The sequence below is a fragment of the Xiphophorus couchianus genome, chromosome 14 (assembly GCF_001444195.1).
Source record: "Xiphophorus couchianus chromosome 14, X_couchianus-1.0, whole genome shotgun sequence".
Lineage (NCBI taxonomy): Eukaryota > Metazoa > Chordata > Actinopteri > Cyprinodontiformes > Poeciliidae > Xiphophorus > Xiphophorus couchianus.
In genome coordinates, this window is record NC_040241.1 from 19,881,841 (window position 1) to 19,898,976 (window position 17,136).

The following is a 17,136-nucleotide window of genomic DNA, read 5'->3' on the forward strand; positions in this document are numbered from 1 at the left end:
AAATTAAGAAATGCCTTCTAGCTCCCTTTCTGCTTCCACGGAGCTTTCCAATCAATTACAGAATATGGACGAAATTGTTAGAAAATGCCACAATATAGAAATGTTGAATATTAAAATACATCTAAAGTCATTTAAACATACTTTATTATGAAATACAGGCACAGTCTTATTTAAAAATTTCAAAGTATCAACATGAGCAGTTTTCAAGTGGTTGTACCACATCCAGTTAATTTCAGACATTAAAAATTTTTTGTTTACTGCTGACCAAAGTAAAATAATCTAACACTTTTGTAGCTGAGTTTGCTGTAGGGTTGAAGGATTGTAAGGCACTGATCGTGTTTATCACTGCTCTCAACCTGGAGTGTTGCCAGAACACAACTTAGGCCAGGATTCAGCTCAGGACCGGATGCAAGGATGAGGTGCAGCAGATGGAGGCAGGATCCCTTTAACTGTTCTGTATTTCAAACTGTATTACGGATCTCGATCCAATTGAACATGGATGGGCATAAATGTGTGTTTCGGTGTGTCTGGGTGAGGGTGTGTGTGGTTTCCTAGAATAAACAAGAATACAGAAAATAAGTTCAAAGTGTCCTATCATTACACATTACACCAAGTTATTATACCTTAGATGACCTAAGAAGGAAATAGATAAAACCTAAATAATCTCAACCTCTAAATCACTATTAATAAGCAAACTAAGACAAGTTAACTAACAACCATGCCTCTGTTCAGCACAACGCTCTACAATACACACATGTAGCAGATAGCTCGGACTTAGCAACAGGTGAAATAATAGCAAACGAACAAACTTCAAATCACTCAATTAGCTGCAGTAAACACTCAAATATCGCAACTTATTTATCATTGACGCACTTCTAAGGAAAACACACATCTCTTGCAAATCTCTCCCATGTTAGCACAGCGGCTCAGCTGCCGAACTTGCAAACCAGATATCAGTAACGTTGGTTACAGCAGTGTGCTGACGTCATCACTGCCCTAACTACGGTAATAATAATAATAATAATACATTTTATTTCAAAGGCGCCTTTCTGGCACTCAAGGACACCGTACAAAGAGCAAAGTAACAGAAACAATAAAATGTAGCAATTAAAAATAGATAAAATAAATACACAACAATGTATCTATATGAGATCTATATATAAATCTATGTAAAAAAATCTATATAAAAAAATCAAGCAAACCAATTGTGTCATATTGAAAAGGCAGATCTAAAAAGGTGTGTTTTAAGTTCGGTTTTAAATTTAGGGAATGACTTTATGTTTCTAAGGTGAGGTGGTAATGAGTTCCAGAGTTGGGGAGCAGAGCGACTGAAAGCTCTGCTCCCCATGGTAGTGAGACGGACAGAGGGGACAGACAAATGGATGGAGGAGGATGATCTGAGGGAACGAGAGGGAGTGGCAATATGAATAAGATTGGAAAGATATAGTGGGGAAATATTGTAAAGAGCCTTAAAAGTATACAGAAGAATTTTGTATTCTATGCGGAACTTGGTAGGCAGCCAATGAAGTCTTTGCAAGATAGGAGTGATGTGGTGCATGGATGGGGTTTTAGTAATGATACGGGCAGCTGAGTTCTATATGCCTTAAGGGACAAAAGTACCGCTGAACAGAAATCAAGTAATACAAACAGTAGTACTCAACATCAAACTTAAACCATTTACGGGTCTTTTGAACAACTTTTATTTATTTTCCTTGACTTTATCGTAATGTGGTTATCCAAAGTGCTGAACCTCTCTCATCTAACTCCCTCCACTGAAGATGTATCCAGCTGTCTTGATGCATGGCCTTGGTGTCACCTGGAGTATTTCCCCCCTTCTGCTGGTCCCAGCCTCTTTTTTAGCTCCCCAGGAGTGTCTCAGGTAATCCTTCTGGTCATCACACTATCTGCTCTATTATTTTCTGTTGGACAGTTTTCTCTGATTGGAAGATAAAGTCAGAGGCTATTACTAGGCTTTTCACATCCTGAGAGTTGATATTGTCTTAGGTTTGAAGATTTCTTTCACAGCCCATCCTGCACTTCAGCTAACAGCAGCTCAACATGTTCTGATCCTTAACGCCCTCTCTAACAAGCATGTTTTTTTCTTTTCACCTAAAACATTTATCACAACTTGTGAAGACTTATAAAGCAGACATTTTCAACCATCACAGTTTTTTATTAGAAATATATAAATTATTACACATTGATAGATTATTTCAAAGCTAATGTTTTAATACAAGTTTTTAGTTCAGATGGCAAAAATCATGATTCATTTAACAGCAAATAAAATAGCCTGAACTTGTACTGCACTATATCAAGTACAGAGGACCCCAACGACCTTCACTTTACATTCAGTCATTCACTCACACATTCATGTTGATGGCAGGAAGCTACCGGATAGTAGCTGCCTGGAGGCTCCAGGCTCAACGAGGCTCTCTAACCAGCAGCAGACAGATGATCAGAGGGCACAAGGACACAGTGAGATGGGCAAACAGAGCAGCCAACAAACGGTAAACTCCTACCATCGTCCCCACCATTCATTTAATATCTAATCAAATTGGTTAAGTTAGGAATTACAAATGTACTTAAATAGTCATATTTCTGCTAAAAAAACAAGTAACAATGTTATCCCAGTTGCTTCAGTGCTGTAAGGATAAAAGAAGACATCAGTGAATGATTCTGGCTTTGGGCCTTAATCAGTCTGAGAGTCAATATTTTTATGGCTTAATTAAGTGATTAGTAATTATAGCATACATGGCAACAGGGATTGAGTTCATCCAAGTTAATGGTAACAAAAATGTGGAGAACCATAACACTAAAACTAGGAGATGTAAAGAACCATAATTATGTGATTCTACCAAGTATTTAAAAAGTTAAAAGGGAAATGCTTTTGCAAGATAACAGAGTTTATCTCATATTAGTATCAACATATATTTCCAAGTATTTATATTACTGTTTAATCTTTATTTTGTTTCACAACATTGCATTCACAAGAACGCAATGTTGTCATTATTGTCACATTAGCATGTTGTGCACTTCAAGCAAAAATGTACCAATAATGTAGATAGCATGACTCCCCACACTAAGTCACAAACAAAGTAAGACGGACTTTTCCTTTTGACTTGAGATTGGTGGACTCTATAGGTTCCATTTTTTATATGCTCTTTATTATTTCTTCTTGTTTTTTAAGCATTTTTGGCTCTTTGGTTGATGTGTTAGTTTATTGTGAAGAACCTATTGATTTTTATCTCCCGAAAGGTGATATGTAAATTTAATTTTACTGATGATCTGTAAAGGTACAGCAGGTATGTTTTTTTAAAGAAAGTAACAGGAAAAAATTGAAAGCAATCAATATTACATTCATCTGAAAACCGATGTATTGGATAAAACACATGTAAAGTTGTCTGGTAACTCTAAAATGAGCACCAAGACACCCTAGTGCGACTCCTGAACCCAAATCCAGGATAAAGAGGTTCACTGAATTTGGTGTTGAAGGTGTGGAGGTGGATCAGTGTGTCTGATGAGACTGTGTAGAAGGACAGAGTCCCAGCAGGACAGTCCACATACACAGCCACTTTCGATAAGGAGGATGAACGGATAAAAGCTTTTTTTTTACTGTTGTTCCAAACAGCATAACCATCATCAGAGCAGATTAAACACCAGGAGTTATCATTAAATCCAAACCAGGAGTCATCATTCTCTCCTTTTCTTTTGATACCCTTGTAATTTACTGATATGCAGACCTTCCCACCCCACTCAACCTCCCAGTAACAGCGACCAGTCTGACCATCAGTACACAGCAGCTGATAGAGATCAAATCTGTCTGGATGATCAGGATATTGCTGCTCTTCTGCCACACGTGTCACCTTCAAGTTTTCGTCAGATAGTTTGAGATATTTGTTCATGGTGTTCGGGTCGACTGTGAGAGGACAGGAATCTAAATGACAAGACAAACATAATTCAGTTTGAAGAACTGAACAATTAACTGGTTATTTCTTAACAGCTTCATTATAACTAAACAATTAGTGGTCTAAACATTTGGTGATGATTTAATGTGCCACTGTACCATAAATCAAATGGAAAACACACTTACACTTCCGTAGACCTGGTGTTAACCACTGGACTCCAGCAGAATCCAAGCTGACAGAAGGAGACAACAGATTCCCATCAGTCTTTTATCATGTATATGACAAAATTACGTTGTGATATCAGCTTTCCGTGATATCACTAACAGATGTTTCAACATTTTTATTTAGCCACAAGTACAGTTCTCAACAAGAGAAAGCCAAAACTGAAACTATAACTACTGATTGAGTCACATACTGTTTACATTAAACTTTTATGGACACCCATGAGGAACAAAATACTTTTAAGATATATGTTTCAATAACTTAGGTTTGTTGCAGAACATTGAAGAAACAGTAAGACATGGGTCTGCAGTAGAGGTTTCCCTACTTCAGAGTCTCCAGCTTCCATTTTGCATCTTCCAGTCCAGCTAACAGAGGTTGAGCTCCTGTCTCTCCTGGATGATTGTAACTCAGGTCCAGCTCTCTCAGGTGGCTGGGATTCAGCATCAGAGCAGAGGCCAGAGCAGCAAAACCTTCCTCTGTGATCAAACATCCTGAAAGCCTGCAGACACACAAAACACACATAAATCTACCCAAAGCAAAAGCAACTAGTATAAATGCCCTGTAAATGACTGAGAATAATTCCTGCTTATTTTTAATCCGCAATTTTCATAGTGGTTTGCAGTTTTCCATTAACTAATATAAATTCTTAGTTACAAGTACTGTAGTTTATTAAAGGTGTTTTGTCTCAATAATATATCTTTATAATCAAAAATGATTATAAAATATTTGTGTTGATTCCATCCATTGCAAAGCACCAAATACTTACCATAAATTCCACCACAAAAGGAGGTCAATATGATCCCTTCTTCAGTAAGTTATTCATTGTGTTTCTTATTTTATAGGAAAAAATCTCTATAACAAGAATGTTCTAAACCACATATTTTTATGACATGGTTGAGTTTGTCACTGACCAAGTTACAAATGCTTCAAGTTGCTTTAAAAACCAAAATCAGACGATTTTACAGACATTTAATAAGTACTTATTTTAGAGTATTTTCTGCCCCATGTCCTATGATTTAGATGATTTAGACATTTTTGAACTAACCTGAGAATTTCGAGTTCACAGTTTGGACTCTTCAGTCCGTCACAGAGCAGCTTCACTCCTGAATCACCCAGGTTGTTGTTACTCAGGTCCAGCTCCTTCAGGTGAGAATCCTGACATGTGAGAACTGAGGACAGAGCTTCACAGCTTCTCTCTGAGAGGTTACAGCCGCTGAGTCTGATGAGACAAAATAAATAGAGGTTTTTTTTGTATTTTCAAGAAATCTGCTGGATTAAATTCTCTTGGGAGGCAGTGCAGTGCAGCAGAAAGTCACCACAAAATAAAGTATGCTGAAAACATTATGATGTAGTATGACACTGACGCCTTAGTAGGATTCTCTGAGGTGTTATAAAACTTACCCACAAGAGGTTAAAAAGATCTGCAGGTATTGATTTAGTGGCATGATGATATTTTTTTTCTATAATTGTCTTAGCCACATCTTCAGAAAGACATGCTGGTATGTTTTGTATGGGTAGCTTTTAGATGAGAAAGCTTATTTCTAATATATGGTCTGACAAACTGCTCTGTAGTTTGTGCAACTTATTTAACTGATCAAATGTGAAGTCGTTTTTATTTATCCCTTCCAGACCGAACGTAACGCAGACAATTCTGCCAGATTTGCAGTACTGTAATTCCACTACACTTTGCGCTATGTGAAAAATCACAATGATTTCTGAAAGGGGAGACATTGTGCTTTCCAGACAATATTGGGTTATTACGGTAATTTCAACCCTGCCGTAGCAGGAAGTGAAATTAATCTGAGGGGCACTTTTTTAATAGATGGTAAATTGTGAAAATAACTTGCTAGATATTCAAAGTATCAGTTGTTATGGTTAAGTGGGAAAATATATTTACTCACAGGACATTTAAAGAACTGCATACAATAAAAATAAGCTAAAATATCCAGGCGGACATTTGAAACTTAGGTCATAAAGGGTTAATACACTCAATCTGTACTTACATAGCTTTGTTAGTGGCTTTGACTGTTGGCAGCAGTCTCAGTAGAGCATCTTCTGAAGCAGAGTATTTCTTCAGGTCAAATGTCTCCAGATCTTTGTCTGATGAAAGTAGGATGAAGTGCAGAGCTGACCACTGAGCAGGAGACAGCTGGTGTGCTGAAAGACTTCCTGTACTTAGATATTGTTGGATTTCCTCCACTAGAGACTGATCATTTAGTTCATTAAGACAGTGGAACAGATTGATGCTTTTCTCTACAGAAAGATTTTTACTTATCTTCTTTTTGATGAACTGTACTATTTCTTGATTGTTCTGTGATTTGCTTTCTGTGTGTGATATCAGCCCCCTCATCAGAGTCTGATTGGTCTCCAGTGAAAAACCCAGTAGAAAGCGGAGGAATAAGTCGAGGTGTCCATCTGGACTCTCTAAAGCCGTGTCCACAGCTGTCTTGTAGAAAGCCATCTCTGCAGATTTGAAGTTTCCTAATTCAGGATCTATGGATTTAATTTTCTCTTTTTCTGGCTGATTGACTTTGGGATTAATAGAGGTCAGGTGAACATGAAGAGCAGCCAGAAACTCCTGAACACTCAGGTGGACGAAGCAGAACACTTTGTTTTGGTACAGCCCTCTCTCTTCTCGGAAGATCTGTGTGAACACTCCTGAGTATGTTGAAGCTGCTCTGGCATCAATGCCACACTCAGCCAAGTCTGATTCATAGAAGATCAGGTTTCTTTTCATCAGTTGATCAAAAGCCAGTTTTCCCAGAGACTCGATCATCTTCTGGTTCTCTGCACTCCAGTGTGAATCTGTCTCAGCTCCTCCATCATACTTGATGCCCTTCAGTTTGTTCTGCACCACCAGGAAGTGAATGTACATCTCAGTCAGGGTCTTTGGCAGTTCTTCTCCATCTTTCTTGTTCAACATGTCTTCCACAACTTTAGCAGTGATCCAGCAGAAGATTGGGATGTGGCACATGATGTGGAGGGTTCTTGATTTCTTTACATGGGAGATTACCAAGCTGGCCTGCTTCTTAGATTCAAATCGTTTTGTGAAGTACATGTCTTTCTGTGGGTCAGTGAATCCTCTGATCTCTGTCATCTTGCCAACACACTCAGTGGGGATCCGAAAGGCTGCTGCAGGTCGTGTAGTTATCCAGAGGTGAGCTTTGGGAAGCAGGTTCCCTCTGATGAGGTTTGTCAGAAGAACATCTACTGACATAGACTTTCTTGCATCTTCCAAGATCTCATTGTTCTGAAAGTCCAGTGGAAGTCGACACTCATCCAACCCGTCAAAGATGAACACAACCTTTAACTCTTCAAATCTGGAGATCCCTCTGGTTTCACTAAAAAAATGGTGAACAAGCTCCACTAAGCTGAACTGCTGGTCTTTTAACAGATTCAGCTCTCTGAACGTGAATGGAAAGATGAACTGGATGTCCTGGTTGGTTTGGTTTTCTGCCCAGTCCAGAGTGAACTTCTGTGTCAGGACTGTTTTCCCAATGCCAGCCACTCCTTTTGTCATCACTGCTCTGATTGGTTCATCTCTTTCAGGTGAGGGTTTAAATATGTCTCCATGTCTAATTACCATTTCTGGTTGATCTGGTTTCCAGGAAAATGCGTCAATCTGCCTGACCTCATGTTCATCATTAACCTCTCCAGAGTTTCCCTCTGTGACGTAGAGCTCTGTGTAGATCTGATTCAGAAGGGCTAGACTTTCTGATTTAGCCGTCCCTTCAAACACATGCTGGAACCTCTCCTTCAGGTTAGACTTTAGAGTTTGCTGACATGTGATGAGTGATTCTAAAAAACAAAAAAGAACATTAATGTAATTTAAAAGTAATCTACTGCCTTGATTGAGTATGCAGTGAACCCTCGCTATATCGCGGTTCACCTTTCACGGTCTCGCTGATTTGCGGATTTGCATCGTGCATTGTGTTCTGCATTCTGATTGGCTAAACAGTCTCTCCGCTTCTTCTCTACCTGTGTGTCAACAACGTTGCGGTTTAATATGTACACGTACGTAAAACAGTTTGTCAAATTTAACATAATCGATGGTGGCATGTCGGTTTATAAGAATCTTTTTGCCCAGAAGAAAAAAGAGCGACAACAACAACCGATAACTATGTTCTTCTCTCGAAAAAACACACCTGCACCGTGGGCTTTAGAAGAAAAAAAACCGCTACAGAGCGGAGTCAGGATGCAGCGGCTCAGTCAGAAGAGCAATGAAATACACGTGAGTCACTATTTGTCCTACTGTACTTTGTTTTGTTTTTTTTCATAATCATTTTTTATTTTCTCCCATTCTAATCCAATGACTCAGGTCGCGGTGGGGCGGTTGCTGATCTCCGCAATTCGGGCACGGGAATCCGCCTTCAGTTAGTATTAAAATTATTATTTTACAGTACAGTAGTTATTTATAAAAAATTTTAAAAAATGTTTATACAGTACTTTTTATTTGTTAAACAAATGTTTGGGCCTGTAAAAAGGTTTTGTTCTTTGGTTTCAATGTATTATGGAATATTTCATTGTATAATAATTGTAAAAAAGGAAAGGTTACTACTTCGCGGATTTCGCCTATCGCGGTTCTTTTGGAACGTAACCGTCACACTCTTAAGCCTCCCTGGCAAGGTCTATTCAGGAGTCCTGGAGAGGAGGGTCAGTCGGATAGTCGAACCTCGGATTCAGGAAGAGCAGTGTGATTCTTCCTGTGCGAACAGGAAGAACCTGTTCACACAGGACAGGTTCTTGCTGTCCTGTGCGAAGAAGCCGCTCCAGCTGGAGCGGTTCGCAGTTGAATGTGAAGCGGCCGGGATGAGGATCATCCCGTAATTTACATTGATTTTAAATGTGTTTTGAGGAAAGTGTAACTGTAGGCCATGGTCTCGGAGGCCATCCGAGACCATGGCCTCGGATGGCTCAAGACCGTCCGAGGCCATGGTCTTGAGCCGGAAAAGGGTACAGTGCCTTCAGATAATTTTTATTCTTCCTTAAGAGTCTCCTCCTTGTGGAGCCTGCCTAGAAAACATCCAGGAAGAATCTTCATCTAGGAGCTGAACAACCTCAATTGAGTCATTTCACCCAGAGCTTGAAATCATGGCAGGATTGTCATTGTATAACTGATTCTAGCAAATCTAGTTTTTATGAGAGAAATTTCTTCATACCATCCAATTCAATTCAAAAATACTATATTGATCCCACATGGAAATTATATGCAATTAAATTACAAAGCATGGCCCATATACAAAGGCCTCAGTTCTCACTCAGCCATCACAGTTTTGACTCCCAGCTTCCTTTCCTCTCAACCTGATTTCCTGTCAGAATACTCTCAAATAAAGTCCACTAGAGCTGATGAAATCTTTAAAAAAACATTTATGGAGAACTGACCCTGCCAAAATTGGCAATAAATATAGATGCAAATAAAAAGCTTGATGAAGTAATGTTGCATAAAAAACAATCTTTCCCAACTTATTTGAAAATACAGTGTGACAAAGTAATATTCATTTAGCTTTTTAAGCAGTATTTTATCATTACCATTATCAGAGTTTGCCAAGTGAGACCCTAGTAGTTTTTTTCTTCCAGCAGTTGAAAATATTTTTACATTTATATTTTCTGTAGAAAAATAACATTCTTACTGTTCTGCAGAAGGTCAGCTAGATCATCCAAATTCATCATTCTCAAGAAGTTCACAGTGATTTTTAAAAACGCCTTTCTGATGCTGCTCTTGTGCTTTTCATTCCTATTTCCAGACACTTCTTTTACCTCTTCCTGACCCTCTGGACTCAAGACTTTTTTGATCTCCTTCAGCTCATCTTTCACAAATGTCACAATCTTTTTCTCCAGTTCCTAAAACAGAAAGACGTAAATAAATAGACCCCCTGAATAAAATCTGACAATCAAATGATCTAAGAAGTTCAATATGGAGTTTAATTAACAGAAGATATGGAAAGAGTAGTATTCACTGTATACCGACCCTAAAAATGGGGTGTAGCTGCATTAGATGCTCATGGGCAGTTTGGCCAACATCAGTGCTCTGTTCACGCCTATGGAGAAATCATAAATAATTAGCTTCCATCATGTTGGTGCAAGTTCAACATAGAAGTCAGTAAAGTCATATGATATGAATGTTCAATAAGATGACTTTATGTCATGCAGCAAACCAAATTCAATCATTTAGACTTCTGCTGTTTTCATATTCCTTTTTCAAGATGATACATGAAAGAGATAAACCAGTACTTTCAAACATTGTCGAGACTCCCAGAAGTAATTAGTGGTTAATGATCCCAATACTAAGTGATCAAGCAGCACACTGCCATCCGCATGATTTTACATCACAATATGCATCAGTCTGACAGATCTTCAAACATGTTTATATGTTTCTATGTGGACACTTGCTAGTTTTTCAAAAATGTTCTGCAACGAGAGGAGTTTCCAAATAAGTATATACATAAATAAAATATTACTGTAAAAAATATACTGCAAATATATCAACTGCTAACCTCCCCCCAGCACATACACACCTTCCCCAATAAGCACCTTCATTTAAATGTTCAAAAGTTAGCAGACATGACTAGTGTTAGAAATATTTAGTATATGTTATCTTATGTTTGCTGTGTTTGCTGTGTGAAGTTGTTTTGTTGTGCAACAGTCCCCATTGTTCTGTGAGTTCATCAGTTCCTGCATTGTAGCTGCAGAAGGAAGCAGACAGGATCTGAACTCTGCACTACGTCAGCCCGTAGGTGCAACATGCCTGTGACTCAAGAGAACAGAAGAACAGAAAAACACTATGTAATTAACTCAAGATAACTGAATAAGCTATGTAACTAGGGACTAAAGAAATAAAAAAAAATAGGGTATGGCAGAACGTGCTTCAGAACGGTGGGAGATTGTAACTGAGGCACGCTCCTGTCAGTTCTCCTTGTAGCAAGTAAAACTAAAACCCTCTTGTCTTTCTCCTATTTGTGGGCTGTTAAAATGTTTTAGGTTGTTTGAACCTGACAGCTAGCTTCAGCAAGCTAGCTTCTTCTTGCACCTCCAGTCAATCAGATGTCATTACTGCAATTTTCACTAATATCGCCATTGCAAAATGTTCTGAAATGATTTTACTGTTGATGAATTTGCAAGAAACTGGTTTTATAAGGACATACAATTGTATAATATTCCAAGATATATGACCAATAAAAGTTGTCATTTTGGAATGAAAACCTTTCAGTTGGATTCAGATTTCATAGTTAGAAAATTTCCATAACGCTCACCTTTTTGGAACTGAGGGTTGGTCAAGATTAAAATTAATACCATCCCGTTTTGAGTGGCTGCTCTTGATGGACGGACAGCTTGGTCCAGGTTCTTGTTTCTTTTGTTGCCTGTGTAAGAGAATGCCTGTCAGATATCTATCTCATTTACTGTCAGAAACAAACTTCTTGGATTAATAATGGTACATTGCCTATAAGAAAATATTCATCCCGTTGGATATTTTAGCCTCTTCATTGCTTTTACAAATCAATCATGATCAACAAATTTGGCTTCGTTGATCAAAGAAATAAAAAAAGTTTCCTGAATGTCAAAGTGAAAACTGATTCCTACAAAATAATAAGTAAATAAATACAAATATTTATCATAAAATAAATGATTGCATGAATATTCACCTTCTTCAAAGTGGCTGAGCTAAATCAACAAAGGTCCAACAAAGTGGTGCTATAGCATCTCAATGAGTGGATTAGAGATCACCTTAGTGCAGTTGTCATATTAAGACAACTTATGATGAATTGTGTCTGGAAAGTTCATCATCTGGTTAATCAATATTCCTGGATACCATTACAGAATGAAGTCTAAAGAACACTCCAACCAATCAAAGAAAGGTTTACTGAAAGGGATAAGTTGGGATGATACAAAAAAACTCCTTAAGTCACTAATCATACACTGGAGTTAAAATAAACCCAATCTGGGTTTTCCCCAGTGTATTACAAGCCTGGCAGCCCATCAGGCTTTACTTGATCCCCCTGCCAGGCTAAAGTTAGGTGTTTAGTTGGGACATTGAACTGGGAGCACACCAATCTTCGGTGAACTGGGAGCACAGCAATCTTTGGTGAACTGGGAGCACAGCAATCTTTGGTGAACTGGGAGCACACCAATCTTCGGTGAACTGGGAGCACACCAATCTTCGGTGAACTGGGAGCACAGCAATCTTTGGTGAACTGGGAGCAGACCAATCTTTGGTGAACTGGGAGCACACCAATCTTTGCAACTTGGTCTGGTGCACGGGTGCCACCTTTGACTCAAAATGGTTTATTTGGAAGGTGCTCTTGAAAAGCAGTTTTGCATGTACCAGCATTTGTATAATCCCTCTATGAAGGCCGTTTTTTAGATGAGTACTGCACCAACATATTCCCATCAAGTATAAAACCCTCACCGCTGCATTTTGGAATGAAAACTTTTCAGTGAGGCTCATATTACAAAGTTAGAACATTTCCATAACGCTCACCTGTTTGGAACTGAGGATTGGTCAAGATTAAAATTAATACCATCCCGTTTTGAGTGGCTGCTCTTGATGGACAGACAGCTTGGTCCAGGTTCTTGTTTCTTTTGTTTCCTGTGGGTGAGAATATCAATGCCTATCAGATATTCATCTAATTTACTGTTAGAAACAAACTTCCAGGATTAATGAACGCCAAGTGCCTATAAACAGTATTCACCCCTTGGATATTTTTGCCCTTTTTGTTGTTTTTACAAATCCTAATCAATTAAATTAGGTGTTTTTGATCAACTAAATTATAAAAAAAAGTCCCTTCATGTCAAACTAAAAACTAATTTCTACAAAATAAAACAATGACACAAAATGAATTTATAGATTTTCACCTTCTTTAAAGTGACAGACATAATTCAACAGAGGTCCAGGCAACTTGTACTCGTAACCTCAAAACGAGTGGAATCTTGGTCATCTGATTGCAGTGACTGTGTCTTAAGTGACAATAGTATGAAGACGCCTGTGTCTGGAACGTCCATTTACTGGTTTATTCTTGGCTACCATTACAACATGAAGAGCAGTAAACACTCTGAGGAAACATTCCTTCAAGATGGCATTTCTCTCTGTTCAAGGGAAATTAAGTGTTTCACATATTTTATTATTTACATCTTTTTCTATTCAGCAAACCTAAGAGGTTCCTGTTATGCTATATGTTGTAAATAAGCTTAAAAATGTGAAAAGAAACAAATTTTTCTGTTTATTTGGCAATTATTTAATACAGCTAGCACAAAATAATGTCAGAATTATGTTTTTTTTAATTCAGTATATAGACAGTTTCACCCAGTCAAAGCCCAGACAGACCTGACAAAATTCTCAGCTGATCCTCACACAACCTGATAGCTTGAACAGTGTAGCAGGAAAAAGGGAGGAAAACTGCAACATCCAGATGTGGAAGCTTGATTGAGATTAATCCACTCAAACTCAGTGCTGTGATTGCAGCCAAAGGTGTATGTACTAAAATTGACTTGAAGTATGCAAATATTTATGCAATAATTTATTTTACGCTAAATATTTTTGATTTGATGTAGAAATCAGTTTTCCCTTTGATATTAATGTTTTTTAGGGGGTTTTTTGGCCAAAAGAGCCATCATTTTTTATCATGATTTGATTTTTAAAAGCAATAGAAAGGGTAAAACATCCAAAGGGGTTTTGGATGTTTTACCATCCAAATGGTAAAACATTTTACCATGTGCCTACTTTTTAAACAAGGCTGCACAGTGGTGCACTGTTGGTAGCACTGTTGTCTTGCAGCAAGAAGGTCCTCGGTTCTCTCCGGATTCTCCGGCTTCCTCCCACAGTCCAAAAACATGACTGTGAGGCTAATTGGTCTCTCTAAATTCTCCCTAGGTGTGACCGTGTGTGTGTGCATGGTTGTCTGTCTTTGTGTTTCCCTGGGACAGACTGGTGACCTGTCCAGGGTGACCCCGCCAACCGAAACGTTAGCTGGAGGTAGGCACCAGCACCTCCTGACCCCACTAGGGACAAGGGTGTTAGAAAATGGATGGATGGACGCAACTTTAGAACAATATAGCAGAGGGTTATGAATAATAATACATATATATATATGTATATACTGCTTCATTTTAGTTTTTTCCTTCAGGGTTATTCTAGTTTCATTATTCGAGGTAACTTATTTTGGTTAAATTTGTATTGTTCTTATTCTCCTTATTTCGGTCCCTCATAGTGTTTCTAGTTATGTTTATTTCTTATGTTATTTTGTTATCATAGGTTCAGTTGTTTCTATTTGTCTGAGTCTATGTCTATCTTTCTTTAGGATCTGAGTAAGATTATTTATTTGTTTAGTCCCCTTAGTGTTTCTAGTTTTCTTATCTTGTTACTTTAGGTTTAGTTATTCTTTTTTGTTTGTATCTATGTCAATCTTTCTTTAGTCATTCTAGTTAGGTTATTTCTTTATTTAGTCCTTCTAGTTGCTCTAGCTCTGTGTTCATTAGTTGTTATATTTAGGGCAGCCTTGTTTCTGTTTTGGTTATTTCATAGTTTCCCCTTGTGTATTTATCTCTTTTCAGTTTATCGTTTTCTCTTTTAGCTTAGTGTTATAATTATTTCCAGCTCCCTTATCTTATTTCCTTTACTCTTTTGTGTTCTCCCATTTGTCTAGTTAGTTTCCCTGTGCCACTTTCTCCACTCCCCTCAGCCTGACTCCTGCTTACTACTCTCACCTGCAATCAACTAGCTCATCAGCCCTGGTTTTGTCTAGTTCGCTACATCCCAGTATTTAAGCCTCTCATTCTTATATCTTCTCACCTCAGTCCTCTGTGCTTCCCTGTTTCTCTTCTTGTCTCCTGGCTTAATGTTCTTTTGGATTTATTTTTTGTTTTTACCTTGGATTATGTAATTTTTGTAAGTGTTCAGCATTTTATCATCCCATCTTCATTAAATGAGCAAAACTCAACTGCTGCCTCCGCCTCTCTGCTTTTGGGTCTAATACTTGAATAAAACCAACATCATGACAGCAATAAGAGGAAGAGATTGTCATCTCACCTCTGATCCTCTTCTTCCTTACATAGAGTGCTTTCACAGCAAGGAACTTCCTCTTCTTTGTCCTCAGATGTTTCCATAATGCCAAATTCAGATCAGCAGCTTAGACTCACATTTCACCCTCTGCAGAAAAACAATCATCAGTCAACTTCATTTTGACTCTAATAAGTTCTTTAAGAGATCAGACTTTAGTCAACATAGACATACCCATATATACTCTCAACATAGAGCCTGAGCGAGTCCTAATAATGTATGAAGATTATAAATAAGTCAATGAAACAATAAATCCACCTATACAGGATTTTTCAGCATTTTATATTTTCCTTTTGTTGATAGCTTGAGTACAAACAAGAAGTCTCACTTTAATATAAACTTCAGGTGTGATTCTTGTCAGCTTGTTCTTGATTCAGTGATGTTAACTAGCCAATAATTTTACTAAAGCGCAGCAATACGTCTTACTTGAAAGTATGGCGTAGAATAACAACTCCTAAAAGTAAATTTTCCCAAAACGTTACTGAATGTAACTAACTCACCTCTGGTATGTTCAGTCCTAAACAGTTTAATGATCTGTAGTTAAACATTACTTACAATACAGCTTAACAACAGTTAAGTTGGCAAAAAAAATATTTGAAATTTTGTCAAAGGAAATAATGATCGCTTCTTCGTAAAAGTAATTATTTTTTCTCAACCAACCCATTTGCTTTTATCACGGGAGCATCAGTTCGTGATAAAAGCATCAATTCGTGATAAAAGAATCAGTTCGTGATAAAAGAATCAGTTCGTGATAAAAGAATCAGTTCGTGCCTACATCCAGCAGAAATGTATGACGTAAACGGTCAAATAATAACAGTGGATTATAAAAGTTAATATTTTACAAACCATGAAGAACGGACATTTAATAACGGCCCGATTAGTGAAAATCTATTTTGTTAAACACAAAATACGAGCAGCTTTCATGGAGGTATTTCTGCTCAGAGACCGGAAGTTGAAATATGGCTCTTCTTTATCTCCTCCGCCAACAATTAAAATCTGACTTAAGTCGTAATTAATTAGCCACATATTACACGTTCAATAACAACAACAGCAATGATTCCGCATTTAAGCGCCGAGAATTAACCGAAAAGCAGCTCTGAGATTTAGGACATCTGGTTGGAAAAAACAAAGAGGAGAAATTTAACGAAGCGACTTGACCTGTTTGCATTCAATCCTCGTGACTAAACAGTTGCCACTGAGTCCCGTAGCATCAAAGAAATCATAAAGAAAAATCCTACTGATAGATTAATTATTATTTATATTGTTCTGTCCGTAACGAATGAATTACATTTCCTAGGAGATTGATAGAAAATAATCTGCGCAACAGAAAAAAGCAAGTGAAAGTGAAACCTTAGTGTCTGCTTTTTTTTTTCTTCAAATAACAATGGCTCCAGGAAATGAATTATGGCAGGCCGTTTTCACATATAATCGGTTTCGTCCGACAACTGTACATTCTACTGTATATGTCTAATTACATTTTGTTTGTTGTGGATAGTAATATAGCACATCTGCATTTACGCACAGTAAAAAATAACAAATCAAACTATCTTCAGTTACATTTTGAAGTAACTGAGCCAGGCCTTTCAAGAAATCTCAATTGGCATCATCGGATTTATCTTATGTCAAAATGTCAAAATACATTTTTAAAATTTCTGAATTAAGAATTGTGTGTAAGCTCCCCTAGTTCTGCCACTGAGCTGTCCAAACAGTTGCCTGCAGAATTAAGGCTGGTTCCAATGATGCCGAGTGTTCTGGAGAAAATTGGCAAATATTCCTCTGCATATAAAGAGCTCAGCAGTTTGGGCCATGAGGAGAACACAGACTCAACATACTGGAAGCCTGCATCAAATATCTACAAAAAAAATCTAATTAATCTCTTAAAAACTGTGTGTTTTTAAGTTCACACAAAGCACTTAAAAACAGCTTGGAAGAATGGAAAATGCTCCTGTCAACCTGTTA

At 37.8% G+C, this 17,136-nt stretch overlaps 1 protein-coding gene across 1 annotated transcript in view; it reads right to left on the reverse strand.

Annotated features, from left to right (window-relative positions):
- Positions 1–2,152: 2,152 nt before the first annotated feature.
- The window catches only part of LOC114157885 (uncharacterized), a 32,302-nt gene continuing 17,318 nt past the window's right edge, over positions 2,153–17,136 (reverse strand). The window contains exons 11-20 of the mRNA XM_028039054.1: positions 15,148–15,236; positions 12,604–12,711; positions 11,378–11,485; positions 10,096–10,165; positions 9,758–9,968; positions 6,131–7,925; positions 5,173–5,346; positions 4,453–4,626; positions 4,091–4,137; positions 2,153–3,934 (exon numbers count right to left, since the gene is read on the reverse strand). Of these exons, the coding sequence (XP_027894855.1) occupies positions 3,411–3,934; positions 4,091–4,137; positions 4,453–4,626; positions 5,173–5,346; positions 6,131–7,925; positions 9,758–9,968; positions 10,096–10,165; positions 11,378–11,485; positions 12,604–12,711; positions 15,148–15,236 (3,300 nt within the window). The 3' untranslated portion in view covers positions 2,153–3,410. The remainder of the gene's footprint in view (positions 3,935–4,090; positions 4,138–4,452; positions 4,627–5,172; positions 5,347–6,130; positions 7,926–9,757; positions 9,969–10,095; positions 10,166–11,377; positions 11,486–12,603; positions 12,712–15,147; positions 15,237–17,136) is intronic.